The sequence below is a fragment of the Conger conger genome, chromosome 7 (assembly GCF_963514075.1).
Source record: "Conger conger chromosome 7, fConCon1.1, whole genome shotgun sequence".
NCBI classification, from domain to species: domain Eukaryota; kingdom Metazoa; phylum Chordata; class Actinopteri; order Anguilliformes; family Congridae; genus Conger; species Conger conger.
Genome location: NC_083766.1, coordinates 20,498,126 through 20,520,109, shown reverse-complemented (window position 1 = coordinate 20,520,109; position 21,984 = coordinate 20,498,126). Strand labels below are relative to the sequence as shown.

Below are 21,984 nucleotides of genomic sequence, written 5' to 3'. Positions count from 1 at the left end.
GATTTATGTGTGTAGACAGACAGACACACACACACACACACACACACACACATTCTCACACCCCAACCGATAGACCGACTGACGCACGTGCCCACGCCCCCGACACATTTGCACGCGCACACACACGCGCGCGCACACACACGCACACACACATTCTCACACACAGACTGACACGTGCCCACGTACACTCACCGATACGTTAACACCCACATGCACATCACACTTCAGCACATCATGTGGTCCTCTGTATTGCGCTGCTCACTGGCATTGTCTCTGACCTGTGGCTGCTGCTGGAGAGTAAACCTTTATCTCACGCTCAGGGATGGGCAGTATCGCACAACACGTCCTTGCATGTATGCTATTTTACATGCCATTTACATGTAATACGGGTCACTCAGCTCTTTTAGTGATGTTTACTGTATACCCCTTATACTTTTATCGATTAACTTTTGACAGAACACACTCTTGTGCATTTCTGCTCATCCTTGCTTGCAGTCTCTTTGTTGTCGATGTGCGATTTGCATTCCGACGTTGTCGATAGGTCGCGGTCACGTTTACTTTTCCGAGGAAGCACTTAATCCCCTTCCCTGGCCTCCTGCCCTCTCCGACAGGAACACAGGAGCCAGGTAAATACATATTATCGACACTCAATCCGTCCATCTGTAATCCCCGCTGTGGGTCGGAGTGTTTGGCGAAGGGCTCGCGCTGGGCTCGGTGCTAATCGCTTTCGCTAGCGCAGCAGTACAGATTAGCGTCCGCCGTCCAACAGCAGCTATGACCTTTTCACCCTGCGGTATCCGGCCCTGTTTTTTATTTTTATTTATTCATTTTGGTTTTGGGTGGCACGGATGGTGCAGTGGGTAGCACTGCCGCCTCACAGCAAGGAGGTCCTGGGTTCGAATCCCCGTCGGCCTCTCTGTGCGGAGTTTGCATGTTTTCCCCGTGTCTGCGTGGGTTTCCTCCGGGTACTCCGGTTTCCTCCCACGGTCCAAACACATGCAGGTTAGGCTGATTGGAGAGTCTAAATTGCCCATAGGTATGAGTGTGTGAGTGAATGGTGTGTGTGCCCTGCGATGGACTGCCGACCTGTCCAGGGTATATTCCTGCCTTTCTCCCAATGTATGCTGGGATAGGCTCCAGCCCGCCTGCGACCCTGTTCAGGATAAGCGGGTTAAGATAATGGATGGATGGATTTTAGTTTTGCCTTGAGCACACATCTTCATCAATGCATATATTTACCCTGAGCGTTTTACATCTTCATGACACCCAAGGCCTTGCATCCCCGTCGATGCTGCTCTTACTGTTGAGTTTGAGCAGCACGGATACAGCGTCAAACCTTTTCTTCTGTCAGCGGATCTGCAGACGCTTCAGAACAGGAACTCACGCTTTCTGTCAGCCTGCCAGACTGACAGGATCTGACTTAGCACCCTCCCTCCTCTCCTAATAATACTAATGATACATTTTATTTCAATACTCAAAGACGCTTTGCATAAGAAAATGACACTGTGACACAAGGATTAATAATTAACTATTAAATGGCAAAAACTTTACAATGAGAGTACAAAGAAATCAAGACATTAAAGGCATCTTCAAAAAGGTGAGTTTTGAGGGATTTATGCAGACAGGGAGGAAAATGTGTTTGGGGAGAGAGTTCTAGAGGGAGGGGGCAGCAGAGCCCTGTTTATTATTAGGCATGATGTTGGGGAGAGAGGACCCCAAATAAAAATCTGCTTAGAGCCCCTCAAAGGCAAGGGAGGCTGTTTCCCTCTGTCCAGCACCTGCATAAGTGCTGTTTTCACTATATTGGACATTGATCGGTGGTTTGATCCCCGGTGTAGCCACAATAAAATCCGCACAACCGCTGGGCCCTTGAGCAAGGCCCTTAACCCTGCATTGCTCCAGGGGAGGATTGTCTCCTGGATTGTCTCCTGCTTAGTCGAATCAACTGTACGTCGCTCTGGATAAGAGCGTCTGCCAAAATGCCATTAATGATGACACTGGATAGAAAGTGCTAAAAACTGTTTCAGGCTTCTGCCAAACATTGAGATGATGAACGTGGAGATGACATTGGACTAAAAGCATCTGCTGAATGACTAAATGTAAAAGCCACTTGCAAGTGCATTAGTTATTCAATAAGTAAAAGGACCAAATCCACAAATGGCAAAAGATGCATGTAGAGCAGTCATAAAAAAATAGTCATAGTACGTGCAGGTTCTTTATTTTTGTATTTTTATGGGGTAAAAGAGGGATATTGGGGGCAGGGAGGCCTGAAAAGTGCGTTTTCATTCTGTGTAGAAGTATGGGGAGGGATTGTGCCTTTCTGACTGTGGTAGGTAGGTAAGAGGTGCTACAGCCTCATATGAAGGTGAATATGGGTGCAGCCCTGCACTAACTATAGGTAAGAGGTGCTACAGCCTCATATGATGGTGAATATGGGTGCAGCCCTGCACTAACTATAGGTAAGAGGTGCTACAGCCTCATATGAAGGTGAATATGGGTGCAGCCCTGAACTAACTATAGGTAAGAGGTGCTACAGCCTCATATGAAGGTGAATATGGGTCCCTTCCTGTGCTAACTGCATGTAGCTGCAGGCACTGGCACCATCTGTCCAGCATGTGACATGACGCGGTCCTGTGAAAACAGCGAACGAGAGAAAAGTGGAGAGGCTCACTCTCTTGAAACAGCCCGACTGCGTTTGAATGGGGATTCTAACATAATGTATAAGCCATTCAGCTTGGCAATGCTCGCCTTTTCCTACCACTAAAATTTACCTGCTCTGATTTTACCAAAAAATAAGTAGTATCTAGCATTGTATCAAGCCTGGTCTTGAAAGCCCAGTAACGCTAATCTCAGATTGTGTTCAGGCCTGGACCGGCGTCTCTGTTGGACATAAATCCCCGGCCCGGTTCCGTAAATTTGAGGACTAGCGCAGCTGTGGATCAATGCTAACTCAATCCAGGAGCTTCCCACATGTTGTCACTGGATCAGCCCCTGCAGTCTGCAATTCATTAGGATTGAGTGGGAGTGTGTTAGCGTGACTGTTTTTAACGGGTAGGCAGCCGGAGTGAGTCGGGGAGGGGGAGGGCGGTTGGTGGCTTGTCTCGGGGGTTAACCCAGTGCAGGCAATTTAGGAGGGATCAGTGTGTGGCTTGTTTCTCAACATGGAGCCTGAAGATTCGGCAACAGTGCACAGAGAGATTAAGAGATTTAGCGCCCCCCGCGTTCTGTCGCTGTTTGTTTTGTATGTGTTCCTCCTTCCTGTTGATCCCCCCTCTGTCTTTGTTCAGCTTCCTCTTTCTCACATATGATCCAGCTTTTCTCTCTCCCTCGCTCCCTTTCTATTTCTCTCCCCCTCTCTCTCCCTTGCTCTCTTTCTCTCTCCCTCATTCCCTCTCTCTTGCTCCCTTTCTCTTTCTCCCCCCTCCCTCCCTTTCTCCCCCCTCCCGCACTCCCTTTCTTTTCTCTCTCCCACTCCATCTCTCTCACTCCCTTCCTCTTTCTCTCCCCCTCTCTCTCCCCCTCTCTCTCCCTCACTCCCTCTCTCTCTCTCCCCTCACTCCCTCTCTCTCTCTCCCCCTCTCTCCCCCTCACTCTCTCTCTCCCCCTCTCTCTCCCCCTCACTCCCTCTCTCTCTCCCCCTCTCTCCCTCTCTCTCTCTCCCCTCACTCCCTCTCTCTCTCCCCCTCTTTCTCTCTCTCTCTCCCCCTCACTCCCTCTCTCTCTCCCCCTCTCTCCCTCTCTCTCTCCCCCTCTCTCCCCCCTCACTCCCTCTCTCTCTCCCTCACTCCCTCTCTCTCCCCCTCTCCCCTCACTCCCTCTCTCTCTCCCCCCCTCTCTCCCCTCACTCCCTCTCTCTCTCCCTCACTCATCTCTCTCCCCCCTCTCACTCCCTTTCTCTTTCTCCTCCCTCTCTCCCCCCCTCTCTCTCTCAACAGTCTCTTTTGTTGTGTATTTACGGACATGCCCCGCTATCTCTTGAGTGTTTCTCTAAATCTCCATCTGCATCAATTTACTGCTGTACCTATTCCCCCATACACCCGCCCTCCCCCAAAATCCAATTCTCTCTGCTGTGAGGTACAGAGGCTAATGGTTAATGGATGAAATTCTGGGTTTATAGGCTTTGAAAGAAAATGCCTCCAACTTCTGTTGTTGACTGTTCACTAAATACATTTTGGTTGGTGGGCTGTGTGCCTTGGTTCAGCCCTAAGCCCTGGACACAGTGCTGATAATTTACAGTATAGTACTGTATCCTGCGGGGAGAATACACATTTGCTAAGACTAAGAGTGTGAAACGTGACATTGCAACAGCTATACGTGTTTAAGCTGCCATTTTGGAGACAATGAAATGATACTGTATGCGCGGCTATAGATGTGCAGAGATGGCTGGATTTCACATGAAAGACAGGCCTACGGGTATGCATGGGACAGCTCTCTCTTTCTTATGGGTTAATTTGATTGTTTTTCTCTCTATGACTCAAATTAATTTTATTGGCATGGCTATTAAACAATTATTTTAGCACAGGGATTTATGTAAAATAAACTGACTGTCACTCTACAGTTAAATACAGTTAAATGTAAAAGTGTTGGGGGCAGTTTTGTCAAATGTATTATCTTCCCTCTGTATGAATCAGACTTCTATTTCAAATTAAACAATGACTGAGGCAAAACTCAAAATTCATTCTTTAAACAGACATTGAACTATATTACAGAACTGACATTCAGGGAGTCCCGCAAGTTCCTAGTCAGCATAGGCTTTGAGACAAATGACCGTCACCCGTTTCCTGTTTCAGGTGTGCCATATTGCTTCAGCTATTTATAAATGGAGATCTGTGAGTGTCAGTGCAGAGTTGTAGAGTCTGCTTTATAAGCTAAAAGATGCAAGATAAGGAAACTGCAGAATGAGGGCAAGATAACTGAAAATATGCCAAGTAAATGTAATGAGTATGACAACCAAGCAAGCTATTGTGAGGATGAAAGAAAGAAGTGTTGTGAAACAGTCAAGCAAAACTCATTGGATGGAAGTTCATCGTGCAACAAGACAAAAACACAAAACATACACTTAACTTAACCAAGTAGCTTATCAGGAAAGAAAAAAAGTGTTTGAAATGTCCCAGTCAGTTACAAAATTTAAACCCCGCTGAAGATGCTTTTCACTTGCTCAAAAGGAACCTGACGTCTGAAGCCCCAGCAAACACACATTAGCTGAAAGACGCAGCAGTAAAAGCCTGGCAGAGCATCTCAGAGGATCACATCGGATCACATGAGTCGGAGACTGGATGCAAATAATAAATTAATAAATTAATAAATGTAGACATTCTGAGATCTGTCTCATAATCATTAGTGCAAAAACAAGTCCCAATACTTCTGTATGTAACTGTACATGAGAATATTTTACTGTATATTTACCGGTCTCAATTTCAGACTCTTTTTTTTTGTTTGTCTCTTTCTCACATACGCACACACACACATACTCTACTCTCTCCTCAAGATGGCTGAGATTGCCCTTGTTCAGAGATAAATTTGGTGTTGACCTTTTGCCCTCTCTTTCTCTCTCTCTCTCTCTCGTTGTCTTTTTTGCTTTACCCATTTCCTCTTTTCTTCCATGCCTCAGCTCAGATATTAGCTTTGGATCAGCCCTCTCACTCTCTCTTCCTCCTTCTCCCTTTCCCTCCCCCCCTCTCTCTCCCTCTCGCTCTCTCTCCCTGCTTTCTCCCTCACTATCGCTCTCTCCCTCTCTCTCCCTCTCTCTCCCTCTCTCTTCCTCTCTCTTCCTCTCTCTCCCTCCCTCCCTCTCTGCTCGTTTTCTTTGTGGGGAGATAAGGCTGTCGTTTCCCACTGGGTCCAGGGGGTCGATACTCATATACCCCTCCATTGATGAACTGTCACCCATCCCCCCCCCCCCCCCCCTCCTTAGAGTGACCTCTACTGATCCAGCCCCCATGACCGCTGCTCCTGTTCCTCATCAGACGACCACTCTCTTCTCCTGACATTAGCGCAGGAGCTAAGAGCGGCCGTCTGTCCATTTGAGGGGTGCTGCTTCAATCCCCGCCCTGTGTGCGTGGAAGTGTCCCTGAACAAGACACCTAACCCCCGATAATATTGTAATCCAATTTCTGTTGTCTCGGCTCTGTACTCCAGCACATTGGATTTGAGATTCTGCAACGAACATGAGTTTGAAGTCCGCTGTCAGCATTGATTTGTGTGTATGTACATCCAAAGTCAGTGAACTGTGTATCGCAGTGTGTCTACATAGGTCCCCAGTTTTAGTGGAGCAAAATCAATTGGACAGTTGGCCACTCAGATGTTTCTTGGTCTGTGGGTCTTTCCATCATTACTTCATGCAGAAGAAGGCAACAAAAGGTCTTGGGTTCATTCTCGTTTTCGAGACAACATGAGGACCAAGTAAGTGTCAATGCCAGAGCAGCAGGTCATCATAGAGCTGAAAATATTAATGAATTGATCAGAGGCATAGCCGACGCATTGAATATGGCAAAAACCAAACATTTCATACATTCTTTAGGAAAGAAGATCGGCCTGAGCTGGAGAATCTGGTAGACTATGGAAGAGTGCTGTAGTTGACTGAGGAATATTACTTGAATAAGAAAAACCCCTGTTCCACTGTTGAACAGATCAAAAACACTCAGCAGGATATAGGCGCAGATGTGTCAAAGACTACTATAAAGGGAAGACTACAGCAGCATAACCTCAGAGAGTTCACCGCTGCCACTGGAACAAGCTCACTTGTCTTCATTGATGACGTGCCTGCTGGCAGCAGCAGCTGAATGCGTTCTGAAGGGTACAGGAACATCGAGTCTGCTCAGATCCAACCAAATGCCTCAAAGCCCACCGGATAGTGCTTCCCCTTGCAACCAGGACAGTGACCCCAAAACATATTGCCAAAGCAACCAAGGAGTGTTTCGGGAGCGTGTTCTCGCCCGGCCAAGTTAACCACCCATCCTGAATGCGATTCAACATGCATTTCACTCACTGAAGATGAAACTGAGAAGAGAATGTCGCAGATATAAATCAGAACTGACTATGGATGACGCACAGGCCTGGCAAAGCATCACCCGGGAGGATGCCCAGTGTCTGGTGATGTCTGTGAGTCAACGACTTGTGGCAGTCATGGAACACAAAGGATTTGCAACCAAGTACTAAGTAGGATGACTTTATTTCGGTTAATTTTTCCCATGTATTTTGCTCCCCTAAAATCGGTGACTATGTATAGAAATGGCTGTGATTCCTACACAGATCACCCAATATGGAGGTAAATACCCACAAATTAAAGCTGTCAGTCTGCACTTCAACTCCATATTCATTGCTTTATTGCAAATCCAGTATGCTGAAGTACCAAAACAACAAAACATTGTGTCACTGTCCCAATACTTTGGCGTTTAGCTGTGTACCAAGCAAACAGAAAACGTTGAAATGAGGGTTTCCATTAGCCTATGCATTACTCATTCGGATATTTGGTGATTACAGAGTATTTTAATTGGACCACTGCTTCATATTTGCAGAATGCTCGATTGTTATCATTTTTCTGCACTATTGAACACCCACACAATCCAAGTCACATGGATGAGCATGGATGGCTTTTCAGAAATAATGTGAACAATATCCAATAAAAACGCTCGGCACTGCCGTTCACTTTTAATCTCATTTAACGGCTGATTTACATAGAATCCATTTCCAGCAGTTTAGCTTGTGCCTTAAATGTCTACGTTGTCGTATATCACACTGCTGATTTATACAGTCAGCCATAGTTCAAATGGTTGTCCAATTTATTCCTAAACGCAGGTGCTCAGAAAAGGCTTAGGCGGTTCAGATTTTTATGAGATAAAAATAACAGTAGTGATATATATGTATATAAGATTTTCTTCTCTTTTTTTGCTGTTACCTGCAAACTCTCGCACGGCAGCTGACAGCGAAAAGCAACCATATTGACATGGTCTCCAGAGCCTTCACTAGAGTCAGTAGCGAACACATCTGCTGTCCTGGCCCCACTCCTCTCCTGGGCCACATAAAAAGCTCTCAGTATTTATTCCAGATTCCTCTTGACTTGGGTCTGTAGGACAGTGCTTACGCCTGTAGAACAGGTCTTGTGACTGTAGGATGGTGCTTATGTCTGTAGGAGAGATCTTGTGTCTGTAGGGCAGTGCTTATGTCTGTAGGACAGGTCTTGTGTCTGTAGGACAGTGCTTACACCTGTAGAATGGGTCTTGTGACTGTAGGACAGTGCTTATGTCTGTAGGACAGGTCTTGTGTCTGTAGGACAGTGCTTACGCCTGTAGGACAGGTCTTGTGTCTGTAGGACAGTGCTTATGTCTGTAGGACAGGTCTTGTGTCTGTAGGACAGTGCTTATGTCTGTAGGACAGATCTTGTGTCTGTAGAACAGTGCTTACACATGTAGAACGGGTCTTGTGACTGTAGGACAGTGCTTATGTCTGTAGGACAGGTCTTGTGTCTGCAGGACAGTGCTTATGTCTGTAGGACAGGTCTTGTGTCTGTAGAACAGTGCTTACACCTGTAGAACGGGTCTTGTGACTGTAGGACAGTGCTTATGTCTGTAGGAGAGATCTTGTGTCTGTAGAACAGTGCTTACACCTGTAGAACGGGTCTTGTGACGGTAGGACAGTGCTTATGTCTGTAGGACAGATCTTGTGTCTGTAGGACAGTGCTTATGTCTGTAGGACAGGTCTTAACATCTGCCCAGAAATACATCTTTGATACTGTCCTGTCCCTCCTTGGGAAGAACATGGAGAAAAACATTGTGACTCTCTTCACCTTCTCACACTGGATGCCACCTTCAGCTCTTAAGGCAGTTATTAAGTCTGGTGTACCTGTACCCAAAGATAATAATGATGAACATGTTTACTTTCAATTCAACAACCTTCCTCTTGAGAAGCCTGCTAAGAAATATGAACAAACATATAAAACAGGCTGGGATAAAGGAACAAAGAGCTTCAAGGAGTTTTTCAAACTCAAAGTTTGAGGGTAATGAGAAAAGTCCTGAAGCAACATCAGAGCCTGGAAGATTCTATCCAGAGATTGGAGAGCATCACGGATGTAGAAGAAGGAGACATCCAAGGCACTTGGCCAGGAACGGAAAACTCTGGAAGAGCTAAGAGAGGACATGAAAAAAAGAAACAACGTTCAATATAAATGCAATGTAGTTGTCATGAAGAGAGTCAAGATTAATGGCAACACAACTTGCTGCACCGTATGTGACGTGAACTGTGACGTGCTGGTGGGTAAATAACCTAAGCTGGTGTTCTGTAATGAAGGCTCGCAAATGTACGGTCTGTCCTAAAAAATGCAGCTATGAGGTCCACAAAAAAGAAAAGAAAATATATCAGCCACAAAAGGAAGAAAGGACTGGAACCAATGAGGCCAAGAAAACCAAGGCTGATGATAAAATATCTGCAGCAGAGGGAAGGATATACTTGAATAAGACTTGAAGGACACAGAGGCTGAGAAGACCAAACTCATGGAGAAGTCTTACCAGTGCATTCTCAAGCTTAGAGAGTTCGCTCTGAAGTTAGATTCAGATTCTACTCACCGGAACATTCTCAAGCTGATTGAAATGCTGAAGAAGAACAAAGAAACAGAGAAGGTGGAACATGTCTGTGTGAGGAGATGAACAGATGTGGGGAAGACACGCATTTAGTCACTCATCCACTTTTCATGTACATGTTGTTCAAACTGTTTTTGTGTTTGAACAAACCTGAACAATAGAGTTTATTTACCAATTAATCGCCCTGTTGCCCCTACTGTGAAACAGACCAACAGAGAACACCTACAAAAATAAATCCCCAAATGTGTATTCAGTCAGAATTATATATTTTTTTATGTCTGCCTCCAGTGGTGGAACCTGTCATCTCCATATAAATGACTAAGGAGTCACTCTCAGGCTCAACAGAGCAGCTGAGGTGTTCATAGAAGACATCCCAGTGGAAACCAGAAAGCAACTGTATGACATCTGGGGCCTGTAGCCTAGTGGTTAAGGTAAATGACTGGGACATGCAAGGTCGGTGGTTCTAATCCCGGTGTAGCAAAAATAAGATCCGCACAGCCGTTGGGCCCTTGAGCAAGGCCCTTAACCCTGCATTGCTCCAGGGGAGGATTGTGTCCTGCTTAGTCTAATCAACTGTACGTCGCTCTGGATAAGAGCGTCTACCAAATGCCAATAATGTAATGTAATGTAATGTCTTCTGTCTGTAGGACAGTGCTTATGTCTGTAGGACAGGTCTTGTGTCTGTAAGGTCTCCTGTCTCCTCATGACATCACACCATTCCCCATATATACATCTCTATAAGTGCACCTGTTCCTTGTTCATCCCTCATTTCAGCTTTACAGGATAGTCGTGCCATTTGTTCCAGTTGTCTTGGTCCTGACTGCTCCCTTTCGAGTTTTGCCCGACAGGTTTTCCCACTGGTCATTCTCTAGGCCAGTGGCTCCCAACATTGTTCCTGGAGATTTACCATCTGTACATCTACATCTACAGTGAAACTAATTTGGCACACATGACTCTGAATTAGCAGTTCAAGGAGATGCGTATCTAGCTGGTGAATGAGGTGTGCTTTGTTAGTTTTGGAGTGGAAACCTACAGGACGGTAAATCTCCAGGAACAGGGTTGGGCAGCCTTGCTCTAGCTGTTGAATGATTTGCTTTGTTAGAGTTGGAGAGTAAACCTATTGGACAGTAGATCTCCAGGAACAGGGTTGGGAACCTGCCCCAGGCTATGGTCCAGGGTATGAGGGAGCAGAGATACGTGCTTTCTTGAATGCGATTGGACACAGATACTGTGCTGCGTCCAATGACAGGCCCCCACATTGTGAAAAAAGAACCCAAAAATGTAATCAATGTAAACATGTTGTAGCAGTCTAAACATTTTCCCTGTAATTTGTCAATTATAAGAAGCCAACCTCAGCCATGACTATTTTACATCGTAAAATCCATATCAATGTTTTAAACGTGCTTTGAATGCATCGATGTTTGATTTTGCTGCTGGGAGTTTGACCTCTTGCTCTGAAAAAAATTATATATATATATATATATATATATATATATATATATATATATATATATAAAAATGAGCATTTGAAGTGGTGATCAATTCATAAAGGATCATTTCCATCTGTTTCTATACATTTAAGATGCAGTCGATGATGTTGGATAGATATCTTTTTTCATTTTTTCTCTTCATGTACACGTGCATCATTTTCATTGATTTTTAAAAAAAGCATTTCTTGATTAAATGTGACTTTGAATACGTTATCTCATGAAGAAATCGATAGACTGCACAAGAAGCACAGTAGTGCTAAGGGGCTTCATAACGATCAGAAAACGCTATGATTTCCTCTAAAACAACGAAATAACAAGTCCTCTTGCCGAACAGATTTGTAAAAAAAATCCGAACTACATGATAAGGATCGGCACTCTCATCAGAATAACTGGTGAAACAATCCAGAAATAAAGAGGCGAAGACTTACTGCAGGGCAACCTTCAGCTCACAGTCTAAACGCTACAGCTGTGGAGAATGTTTTTCCTTCGCCTTTCTCTTAACCGTCAAACTCGTATGCAAAAGTGGGTTTATATAAAGTGCGGGCCCTTGTCAGCGGGAGGACTGCAGCTGCTGGGGCATGCTGGGTATAACTGCGGCACGGCTCACCGTGCCTCGCGTGACACCGAGTGCGTGGGAGTGGCGAGTGTCACCGGAGCGGAATGAAAACAGCCTCTTCACTTTACACTCGCGCTTTAGGAAGGAAAAATAACCGAAAAACAGGAGGAAAGCGAGGATACCGTCCCCTGAAAAACAGTCTTTTTCAGGGGAGCTACTGTTCGTGCTGCAGCCGTTCTGTCGCTATGCTAATGCCGCACATCGCATGGCTACAAAGCTACTTTCATACATTCTGGGCCCTGTGCAAATGTAGTCTCTGCGGGCCCAAAGCATACTTTTTACTCTAGGCATTTTGGGGCCCCTTCCCCCTCACCCCCTTGTGGCCTGGGTACTCAGTCCCACTACTGCCCCCATTACAATGCCCTTGCATACTACTGGGGCATACTATAGGGCAGCCTGTGGTCTAGTGGCTAAGGTTGACTGGAACCTGGGAGGTTGGTGATTCAAACCCCAGTGTAGCTACGGTAAGATCCAGCTGTTGGGCCCTTGAGCAAGACCCTTAAAACCGCCTTGCTCCAGGGGGTATTTTCCCCTGCTTAGTGTAATCAATGCAAGTCATTTTGGATAAAAGCCAAAAGTGTACTCCCGTAGTGTGCTGGTACACGACTATTGCAATATAGGCTTAAATGCATAGCTCTTACCTCATGTTCTCGCTCTGTTATTTCTAGTAAGCAGTTTTCTCAGTGGTCTTGTTTGAATCTCTTAGCACTTGAGTCTTCTCCAGAGCAGGCACAACGCCGCTTCACACAGTCAGACCCAACCGGGAGGAATTCTGCCAATGCCCGTAATCCAACAATCACACACAGCTCCGCTCGCCCGCGTAAGGTCTTGAGATCCGCGGAGACCGATATTAATTTGTTCTTTTATTGACTAGCCCTTCGGTTTAATTTCCAGAGGCACTGAAACAACATTATTTTTTCACAAGCACATCATCGCTGCAGCATTACACGCGTAAGACTCTATAACTCACTCCTTGAGCCCGATGCAACAGGATCTCAGCCGGAGTCCGCAGGAGTATCGCAATCACCACGGGCCTTCGCGCAAATGTTGTCGAGTCTTACTGTATTACTGTGTTATTGCGCCAGTCAGTGCAGCCGGTGTGTTGAGACACACTGTGGAAGGCACTGTGCTGCTTCTAATCCAGGGGATTAATAAAGCAACACTGACCACTGAAAGTCACTCAAGGGTGATGAATGGTAATATCAAATTACCTCCCTACTAAATGAGCATCCCGGTGATGAATAGGCCATATGATCACCAAGTATTTACTTACCCTCTAGAGGGCACAGTTACACAAGAGATACATTCATGTCTTCCTGCTGAAAGAAACTGCTCAAGCTAGGTTTTGACCAGCTACCAGCTAAGACAAGCTACCTGTACTAGCTGGTTGAGCAGCTCTTACCCAGCTAGACCAGCTTATTACCAGCTTGGTCGTGCTGGTTGACTAGTTCATACCGAGGTAGGCCAGCTTGACCGGGTCAATCCCTGCTGGATTTTACTGCAGGGCTGCTACTGTAACTACAATGTTACTTGACTGTATTCAGAGGTGTCCTTTTCAACAAGCCTATCTGGTAAAGGAAATAAATTAAAAGAAAAACATACACGATTGAACTACAAAAATTAAACATTGTGTGCGGTGTCAGTTAGCTGTATAGATGTGCAGACCTGGGTCAAATACAAATTCATTATTTTGGATTGAAATGCCTCTCTGTGCTTGATTGATCTTGCCTGGTGCAATTGAGCCGACCAAGAGGACCAGAATGCTGGGTTTGCACTTTTGGCGAGTATTTAATAGGTTCCAATGCACCAGAAAAAGTGTTTGAATCCAAGGCAATTATATATTTGACCCAGGTCAATAGGTTTGAGACTTAGGTTGGCCTACCCATGTGAAGTAGAGAAGATTTTGTGCACCATGTATTGAGACTGTGAAGCACATACCTTTAACATACATTACATTAATGGCATTTGGCAGACGCTCTTATCCAGCGCGACATACAACAAAGTGCATACCCATAACCAGGGATAAGTGCGCTGAAAGACCCTAGAGGGAAGTACAATTTCAACTGCGTACTGCGTACAATAACAACTACGTGTCTCTGAATATGTTATGACACATCTTACCACATTCAGCCATGATTCATTGAGCAAGATGTATTCAAAAAATAAAATGTATATTAAAGCACTGCTTTCATTGACATGGGTTAAAATAGGGTGGTTAATGTTTGTGGTTTCTACAGCATTGGAGAGTGCTGAAAGCCATGAAATATCAGCTAGCTGAAGAGCATTGTGGTAGGGATGAGTCAAGCTGTTGAGAAATATCATATTTTATTGAGTGATGAATTACTGTATATGCTTCAGACTAGCAATTGGAGGCTGAGCCATCATGAACCTGTAAAAAGATGGAGCTATTGAATATATTATATCAGTGATTCACTGAGTGGAGCCAATTGTTTGGCTATGGAAAGTCCATTGTATAGTTTACCCTTGCCAGTGAATGACAGCGTGTCAATGAATACACCCACTACTGGGAAGGATCTTCGGCTTCAAGGCGCTAGTGTTGGCATTCCGGGCTGCTAAGGGGACTGCCCCATCTTACATTCACACTTTAATTGCTCCCTACACCCCTGCAAGACCACTCCGGTCTGCCAGCTCTGGTCTCCTCGTGGTTCCCTCATTACGAGCACCAGGTGGTCGAGCTACACGTTCACACCTGTTTTTCGTTCTGGTTCCTCAGTGGTGGAATGACCTGCCTACCACTGTCAGGACTGCGGAATTCCTCCCAATATTTTGATGCAGACCATTTTCATACTGTACCATGGTCCTGATTTACACCCTTTCCCTCTAATACATCTCTTCTATACAGTACATGCACTTACTGTGACTATTGCTTTTGTTTATAATGCATGTTTTGCTATTTATGGATTTGATGCTTTTCACTTGCTGAGGCACATGTCAGTCGTTTTAGATTAAAAATGTCTGCTAACTGACTAAAATGTGAATGTAATCCTGAATTTGGAATCAAACGAGTTACGAGATGACATTTCAGTTCCAAGACAGATTCCCCTATCTTGTTTTTTGATGTTAGGCATTTACAAATGTGTAGACCAATACCAAACTCACAAGTTGGCAGAATGAGTCAGCGAGTTCCAAGTGTGAGTTTGTAAACTGGAATCCTGTTGACGGCACACAGGGCAGTCTGTCAGATGGTTGTTCTTTAGAAAGGAGGGTGTTTCTTTAATGGACTTTCTGTAGTTGCTTCCTCCTCGATGTTGTGAAACTTTGAGTGTTTTTCTTTTCTCTTGATTGGCTTACTTTGAAACACAGAAGAAGGTCCTCACAGCGTGATTGGACATTCTCAGCTCAGACGAGCTTTGAAGCAGATTAATTGACTCGATTGTTGTGCGAGGGCAGTGAAATGGTTTCCTTTCTGAACTTTAGCTTGAAGTTAGTTTGTACAACTGTCCTGCTATAGCCTAATCACAAGAAGTAGGGTTAGGCCAAGCAAGTTGACATCATTCCATTATCATCCAATCAGAACCTATTCTCTGCCTTTCATACCATCTACAAAAAAGAGGTGTTGCTGTGCCGACCAGCTCTGTTGTCTTTCTGGTTTGAGACAGAGCTTTCTCCTGTTTGTTTTTAGATAATGGAGTTTGGTGCGGTGTCGCCATTAGGATAATTCTGGTGCAGGGAAGATGGTTTCTTCTCACTTCCAGAAGAAATGTGTTTAAATCGATGCTGCCTGAATTTGTGGAAGCACACCATAAAACGTGCCATAACACCACTGTGGTTCAGTCCAGGAGGAGCATGGGGTTTTAGGGAGTTTAATGGCTAATTTCTCAGTTGACTATTTTTTTCACAATCGACTTTTACATCATTTATGCATATATACTGTATGGCACTTTGATTTAAGCCTGAACCCATCTCCTTGGCTACATTTCTGCTTCTGATGTGAGAAAGCGGGAATGTAAAAAATAAATAAGATTGCTCAGCGGATGTGCAGTGCTATCATTATAGTTAATGCTACCATAGCAATTCAAACTTTGCCAAGCATATCCCCAAAACTAGATGGATGGACAACCAAATCTGGCCCTTGGCTCCAAATCCAGTTCTGGTTTTCTTTTCTCCCGGGTAATAACCGGGTAGTTAGTGCTCCTGATTGTCTGTACTATCTTCACACCTTCACACCTGACCAACAGTTATCGGCCCTCTGGGACGATAATTTGATGATCCAAGTCATACTGTAGATGATGTGGGACATATCAGTTTTTTTAAGACAGTAGACGGTAAAACATGAACATGAGCCAACGGTGCTAATGCTAACATTGAAGACGGGCTAATGATAAGCCGTGTTGGAAGTTTTGGTTGGGTTGGTGTGCAGGGTCAGTAGCTTCACCCTTCCTCCTGGATTGGGGGTGCTGGAGGCCTTCCTGAACCTCACCTGCTGTCTAGTGCTTCAGCACCTCGCAAAGCTCCAACATTTCTCCCAAACGAGCGTCCGACACACAGGCGGCTAATGAGCCCCTCGTTAGAGAGAGATACAGGGCGCTCCTGACCAAGAGTTCACTGCTAATAGAAGGGCTTCAAATATACTGCAGCATAGGACTTGTTACTGTTGCCGTGTCTCGTTTTATTCACTACACAAACACACACAGACACACAGACACACTACACACGCACACGTGTACACACATGCGCAGACACGCTCACACACACAACCACCACTCATGGTGTGTTCAAATATGTATGTATTCATAAATATTGAGTACAGTAGCGTATAATGAGCTAAACAAGCAATGTAGTTGTATTGCTGGGCAAGAGCAATGTTTTTGTTTGCAATCATGTTTGTTTAAAATATATAGTATACATGATGAGATTGCTAGCTGGCCGGTTTCCATTGCTGAAATGGCATGGATTGTGATGTGATTCCTGAGTGACTAGGTTATTGTGAGAACCCATCTGACTATTTTAGCTTACCTGCTGTAAAATCCAGCTATGCCAGCTTTACCAGCTTGAAAATGTAGCTGGCCATAAGGTGGTCTAGCTGGGTATGAGCTGGTCATTAGCTGGTCTAGCTGGGTAAGTGATGATCAACCAGCATGGTCAAGCTGGTCTAGCTGGGTAAGATCTGGTAGCTTGTTAACCAGCTATTTCTAAACGTAGCTTTAGCTGGTAAAACCATGTCAAGTTGGAAGCTGGTCTGAACTGGTCAACCAGCTACCAGCTGTTTTAAAACCTAGCTTGAACTGTTTTTTTCAGCAAGGTTGACATTTGAACCTGGCAGCTAGGTAAACTGACAATGTACGAATGTTATTATTACTGCATACATTAGGGCTTCACAGTGCATACATAATTCGCACAACATTGGGAAAACAAATATTTTCGCAGAACCAAACAATGTTTCTTTAAAATATATATATATATATTGTTCTCAGTACAACCTGTTTTGTGAAAATATATCTTTTGCCTTTTTGTATCAGAGTGGTGCGCTGTACCCGTGTTATTAAGTGCATAAATATTTCTGAATGTAGCTGGTAGGATGCATTGAGCACAGCATTACGGATAGGGCATGGCGTATTAATGGCAGTAATAAAGGGTGGGGGGGTGTCACTGGAACCTGTGGTGTTAAGTGGTCTCACAGCTCCTGAGCGGTAAACGCACTCAAGAGAAAACGCGGGCTGCCCCCTCGAGACCCGAACGGAGTCGGTTGAGCTGTGACGTTAGATGCTAATGATGTGGAGTTCACAGTAGGGTAATGTCGGCTCATTACGCATATAAAGACTTTATACGGTGGCGCAGTGGGTAGCACTGTTGCCTCACAACAAGGAGGTCCTGGGTTCGAACCCCACCCGGGCCTTTCTGTGTGGAGTTTGCATGTTCTCCCCGTGTCTGTGTGGGTACTCTGGTTATGGTCAAAAGACATGCAGGTTAGGGACCACAGATGAAAATTAGCTCATTAGCTAACTCCGAATTTACATTGATGTTGAAACTGAAAATGGTGATTAATGTGCACCTAGTTATAAATAATAATATCCACGTCGTATTGCTGAGTCTATACGTCACTGAGTCTATTACATCACAATGGGCTTCAGGTGGTGAAGTCCCCCAGTGTGTTAGCTCCTCCCATTGAGGTACAGAGTGAGCACAGACTACCAGCTGTCATGACAACCAGATGGACCCCCCCCCCTCTTCCCCCCAATCAATGCTTGCAGTCTTAGGCCCGAAACATACCCTACGTACATACGGAAGTGCAAATGACAATGCCTGGATGACGCACTGCGATTGTACGAGCTCAGTGTGTGCTATTATTTCCCGGTGGAGGTAATAAACCCAAGGGGGCGATCCAGGACAGTTATGAAAGGCTGAGCTGAAATGGTAAATGGACTGCATTTATATTGCGCTTTTATCCAAAGCACTTTACAATTAATACCTTTCATTCACACACACACACACGCACATACACACACACACACACACACACACACGCACACACACACCAACGGCGAAAGGCTGCCTCCTGCAGTGAGTTCACTAGGCTAGCCAGCTAGCCCTAGCTACAGCACCAGCTTTCACATCTTTACATGGGGTATGTTTTAGGCCTTATGGTGTAACAGAGAATGTAGTCACGTGGTATTAAAATACGGAATGGTCTACAGCAGGGGTGCAAAACTGTGAGCTGGTTTTTGTTCCAACCAATTACCTTAATTTATTTTTGACAGCCCTAGAAATTATGCTGGTTCACGCCTGTTACTTGAGCGGAGTAAAATCTTTAGGATACACTAGCAGTCTGCAGCTGTAGCTGGTGCATATACAAATGTCTGATCAAGACCTTATTTAGCAAATTAAATAATTTCGAGCAGAAGTTGGCACAAAACCCTGAAGCGGATTGGCCCTTACTGTGCACCCCTGGTCTACAGGCTACAGTTAATCTGTGTGAATTTTGGGAGGGGTACACATCAGCCACAGAGCTCCAAGCGCAGGTTTCTGGTGCCACAGCCATAACTCCAGAGTCGGTGAGAAAGAGGTGTGCGATTGTTCAAAATAAAACAAAATGGCAGTACTGACAATTCAAACTTGACATTAATATGGTGGCGATGCAATGTGTGTGATTAACTGTGTTTTCTACTGTGTACATTGTGTAATAATAAAAACTGTATTTATATAGTGCTTCCAGAACAAGGCACCCAAAGTGCCAAGAACAACTGGATCATATAAACCAAGATAAGGCGAGATAAAATTAGATAAACAAAACATAGACAGCAGTGACAATAAAGTGTACAAAACAGTAGTAACATATCAGACTAACGTGTCTCTCTCTTCTCTCTCTCTCTCTCTCTCTCTCTTTCTCTCACAGCAGAAGAGCGAGCGGGGGAAGGTAAGAGCTTCTTTTTGTCACCTTAACAACGGCCTCACCGTGTGGGAGGAGTCGACACGGTGTGCGGTCAGCCAATGGGGTGAAGCGCATGCTGTTGATTCTTTGTTGCCGGGCGCATTGTCAGTTTGGACTGCGGTTCTGTTGACTAAGGGGCTTTAATCTCCCGGGAGAGAAATCAACCCTCCCAAAAAAAAAACACCGTTGCCAGCAAGCACGGTTCTCTGCAAAATTTTGCTCTTTTGATATAAGAGGTGTGTTTTTATTGATTTATTTTCTTGCTCTTTACTGTGCCAAATGCTACAGTGCGAGTGTGGATGGTGGGGATGCATGGAATGCAATGGAATAAGCACTGGGTTTCTGCGCTTGCATATTGTATGTTGGGGAGGTTAAATGTAGCCTCCGTTGACCCTTGCGGGATTGCGGTGTAAGGGACAGTGATGACCATGTGTGTGGTTCTTTGCTGGAGCAGGGCTTGGTCTGTGGCTATGCATCCAGAACAGGCGGGAGGTTCCATATGAGAAAATATTTTTAATATTTACACTGCTTATTGATCTAAGTGGCTGTTCCATTTGGACAAATATGTTTGATCATGTGTGGGAATCTCACATGGCCTTAATGTTCATTTGGGGGCTGAACTCTGATGGAGTACATTTCGTTCTGAAAGAGAGGGGTTTTGAGTTCGAAATATCATATTTAAAATGGCGACTTTAGAGCTGAATGAAGACTTAGTGTGCACTGTAAGTGGGGCGTAGCGGATTCTGCTATTCATTTCTGTCCCCTGTAGGGGACACAAGTATCTGGCCTTAATCTCAAGAACCATAAGAATCTCAAGTTCTCTGCTGAAACCAAGGAACATTCAAGGAAATTAAATCATATTTTCAAACATATTTTCACTGCAGCGTGTTGTAGTCATCCGAGACACTTGTGCTATGTCAAACTAATTAAAATGCTTGAAGGTTTTTTTTCTTTTTTCTTTTTTTTCTTTTTTCCTTCGGTCTCTGGAGGATAAAGTGTGTTAAGAACCGTCCCATCAGCCCCTCTGTGGATGGCAGGCTACAGTGACAGGCTTGGGGGTGGAGCTGCCACAGCAGCTCTTTCCAATGCCTTATTTATCAGCTCCTTTGCTTCTCTCGGAAATCGATCGAGGTCCGCCATCTTTAAAGAAATTCCAACCCATTAAATGTTCCTTCTAAGAGCTAGAAGCTAGGGGTTTGGAGGTTCCCTAACTCTTCTTGAGCCTGGAAACATGAGCTCATTCCTTTTTTCAGAAAGCGTGGTGTATAAATGATTGACCTGTGGGTGGACCTGCCACGCATCTGCCCGGTCTATAACTGATGTGGCTTCGAACTGACGTATGAAGGAGCAAGGACATTCCGTTTGCCTAATTCACATTTCCCCATCTTCACTTCCTTTTCTGCCCTTTTTGTCTCGCCTCTCCCAATGGGTGGAGCGAGGAGCGAGAAGAGGAGCAAGAAAAGGAATAAGGTGATGCCTATTCCACAGCGTCAGGATGTGGAGGCCCTACGGCTCAGGGCACAGGAGGTGCGGGCTAACGGGGTGTGAGCGCAGGAGGTGCGGGCTAACGGGGCGTAGCCGCAGGAGGTGCGGGCTAACGGGGCATAGCCGCAGGAGGTGCGGGCTAACGGGGCGTAGCCGCAGGAGGTGCGGGTTAACAGGGCGTAGCCGCAGGAGGTGCGGGCTAACGGGGTGTGAGCGCAGGAGGTGCGGGCTAACGGGGCGTAGCCGCAGGAGGTGCGGGCTAACGGGGCGTAGCCGCAGGAGGTGCGGGTTAACGGGGCGTAGCCGCAGGAGGCGCGGGCTAACGGGGCGTGAGCGCAGGAGGTGCGGGCTAACGGGGCATAGCCGCAGGAGGTGCAGGCTAACGGGGCGTAGTTGCAGGACCGGGAGGGCTAACGGGGCGTAGCTGCAGGAGGTGCAGGCTAACGGGGCGTAGCCGCAGGAGGTGCGGGCTAACGGGGCGTAAGCGCAGGAGGTGCGGGCTAACGGGGCATGAGCGCAGGAGGCGCAGGCTAACGGGGCATAAGCGCAGGACCAGGAGGGCTAACGGGGCGTAGCCGCAGGAGGTGCGGGCTAACGGGGCGTAAGCGCAGGAGGTGCGGGCTAACGGGGCGTGAGCGCAGGAGGCGCAGGCTAACGGGGCATAAGCGCAGGACCAGGAGGGCAGGGAGAATCTGGTATTACCCTGCATCACCGTTCCTGCCGTGTCACCGTAATGTGCGCTCCATGTGTGTCTTCAGCAGGGTATCCTAGCAATCGGCCCGCCATCAGAGGTTAATGCTGCACTCCTTACTTATTTGTGTCAGTCATTCGCTTTACGCTAACTGTGTGGAAAGGTGATTTAGATTTGATCTGTATAAGGAGCAGCTCAGTGTTCAGTGTTTGTGGTCTGTCTGTGAAAAAGGTATTCTCAGCAGAATCTAGCACGAGGTTATGAGCATGCTCGACTGCTTGGCCTCACCTTCTGTTGCACGAATGGACAAGGTGTTCGGTCATCATCAAAAAGATGATGATGTCACTGTATATTATTGAGTAAACTGACTGATTAGTGTCAGTGATTGCCCAGAGAGGAAATATCAATAAGAACTGTGATCATCAGGAAAACGTCATAACCTGCGAGGTGCCAGTCACTACTCAGTGTGGAATAATAGTCTTAAGGAGGAAGCAGGATGTCTCAGGTGTCTTAACTTTTTATTCCCCAAAGTGTGCTTCAGAGCCAGCAGACACACATTCCTCAAAAAAAAAAAAAAAAATTCTATAAAAAATATATCGAGGAATTCACAAAAATGTGCTTCGCCTCCAGCAACGTCTCTGCTGCCCACTGCAAGGGGAACAGATAACACTCTCCTCTCTCAGACAGAGCTTCCGGCCTGGGCTAACCGCTCCCAGAGTTCTGCCCAAACCGAGGGA

General features: G+C 45.7%; 1 protein-coding gene across 4 annotated transcripts in view; it reads left to right on the top strand.

Annotated features, from left to right (window-relative positions):
* Positions 1-21,984, top strand: part of nrxn2a (neurexin 2a) — a 612,560-nt gene that overhangs the window by 24,546 nt on the left and 566,030 nt on the right. The window contains exon 2 of one of the 4 annotated variants that reach the window (XM_061248033.1): positions 19,036-19,056. The exons of the other annotated variants lie outside the window; for them this stretch is intronic. Within the exon in view, the coding sequence (XP_061104017.1) occupies positions 19,036-19,056 (21 nt within the window). The remainder of the gene's footprint in view (positions 1-19,035; positions 19,057-21,984) is intronic. 4 annotated transcript variants of the gene reach the window in all.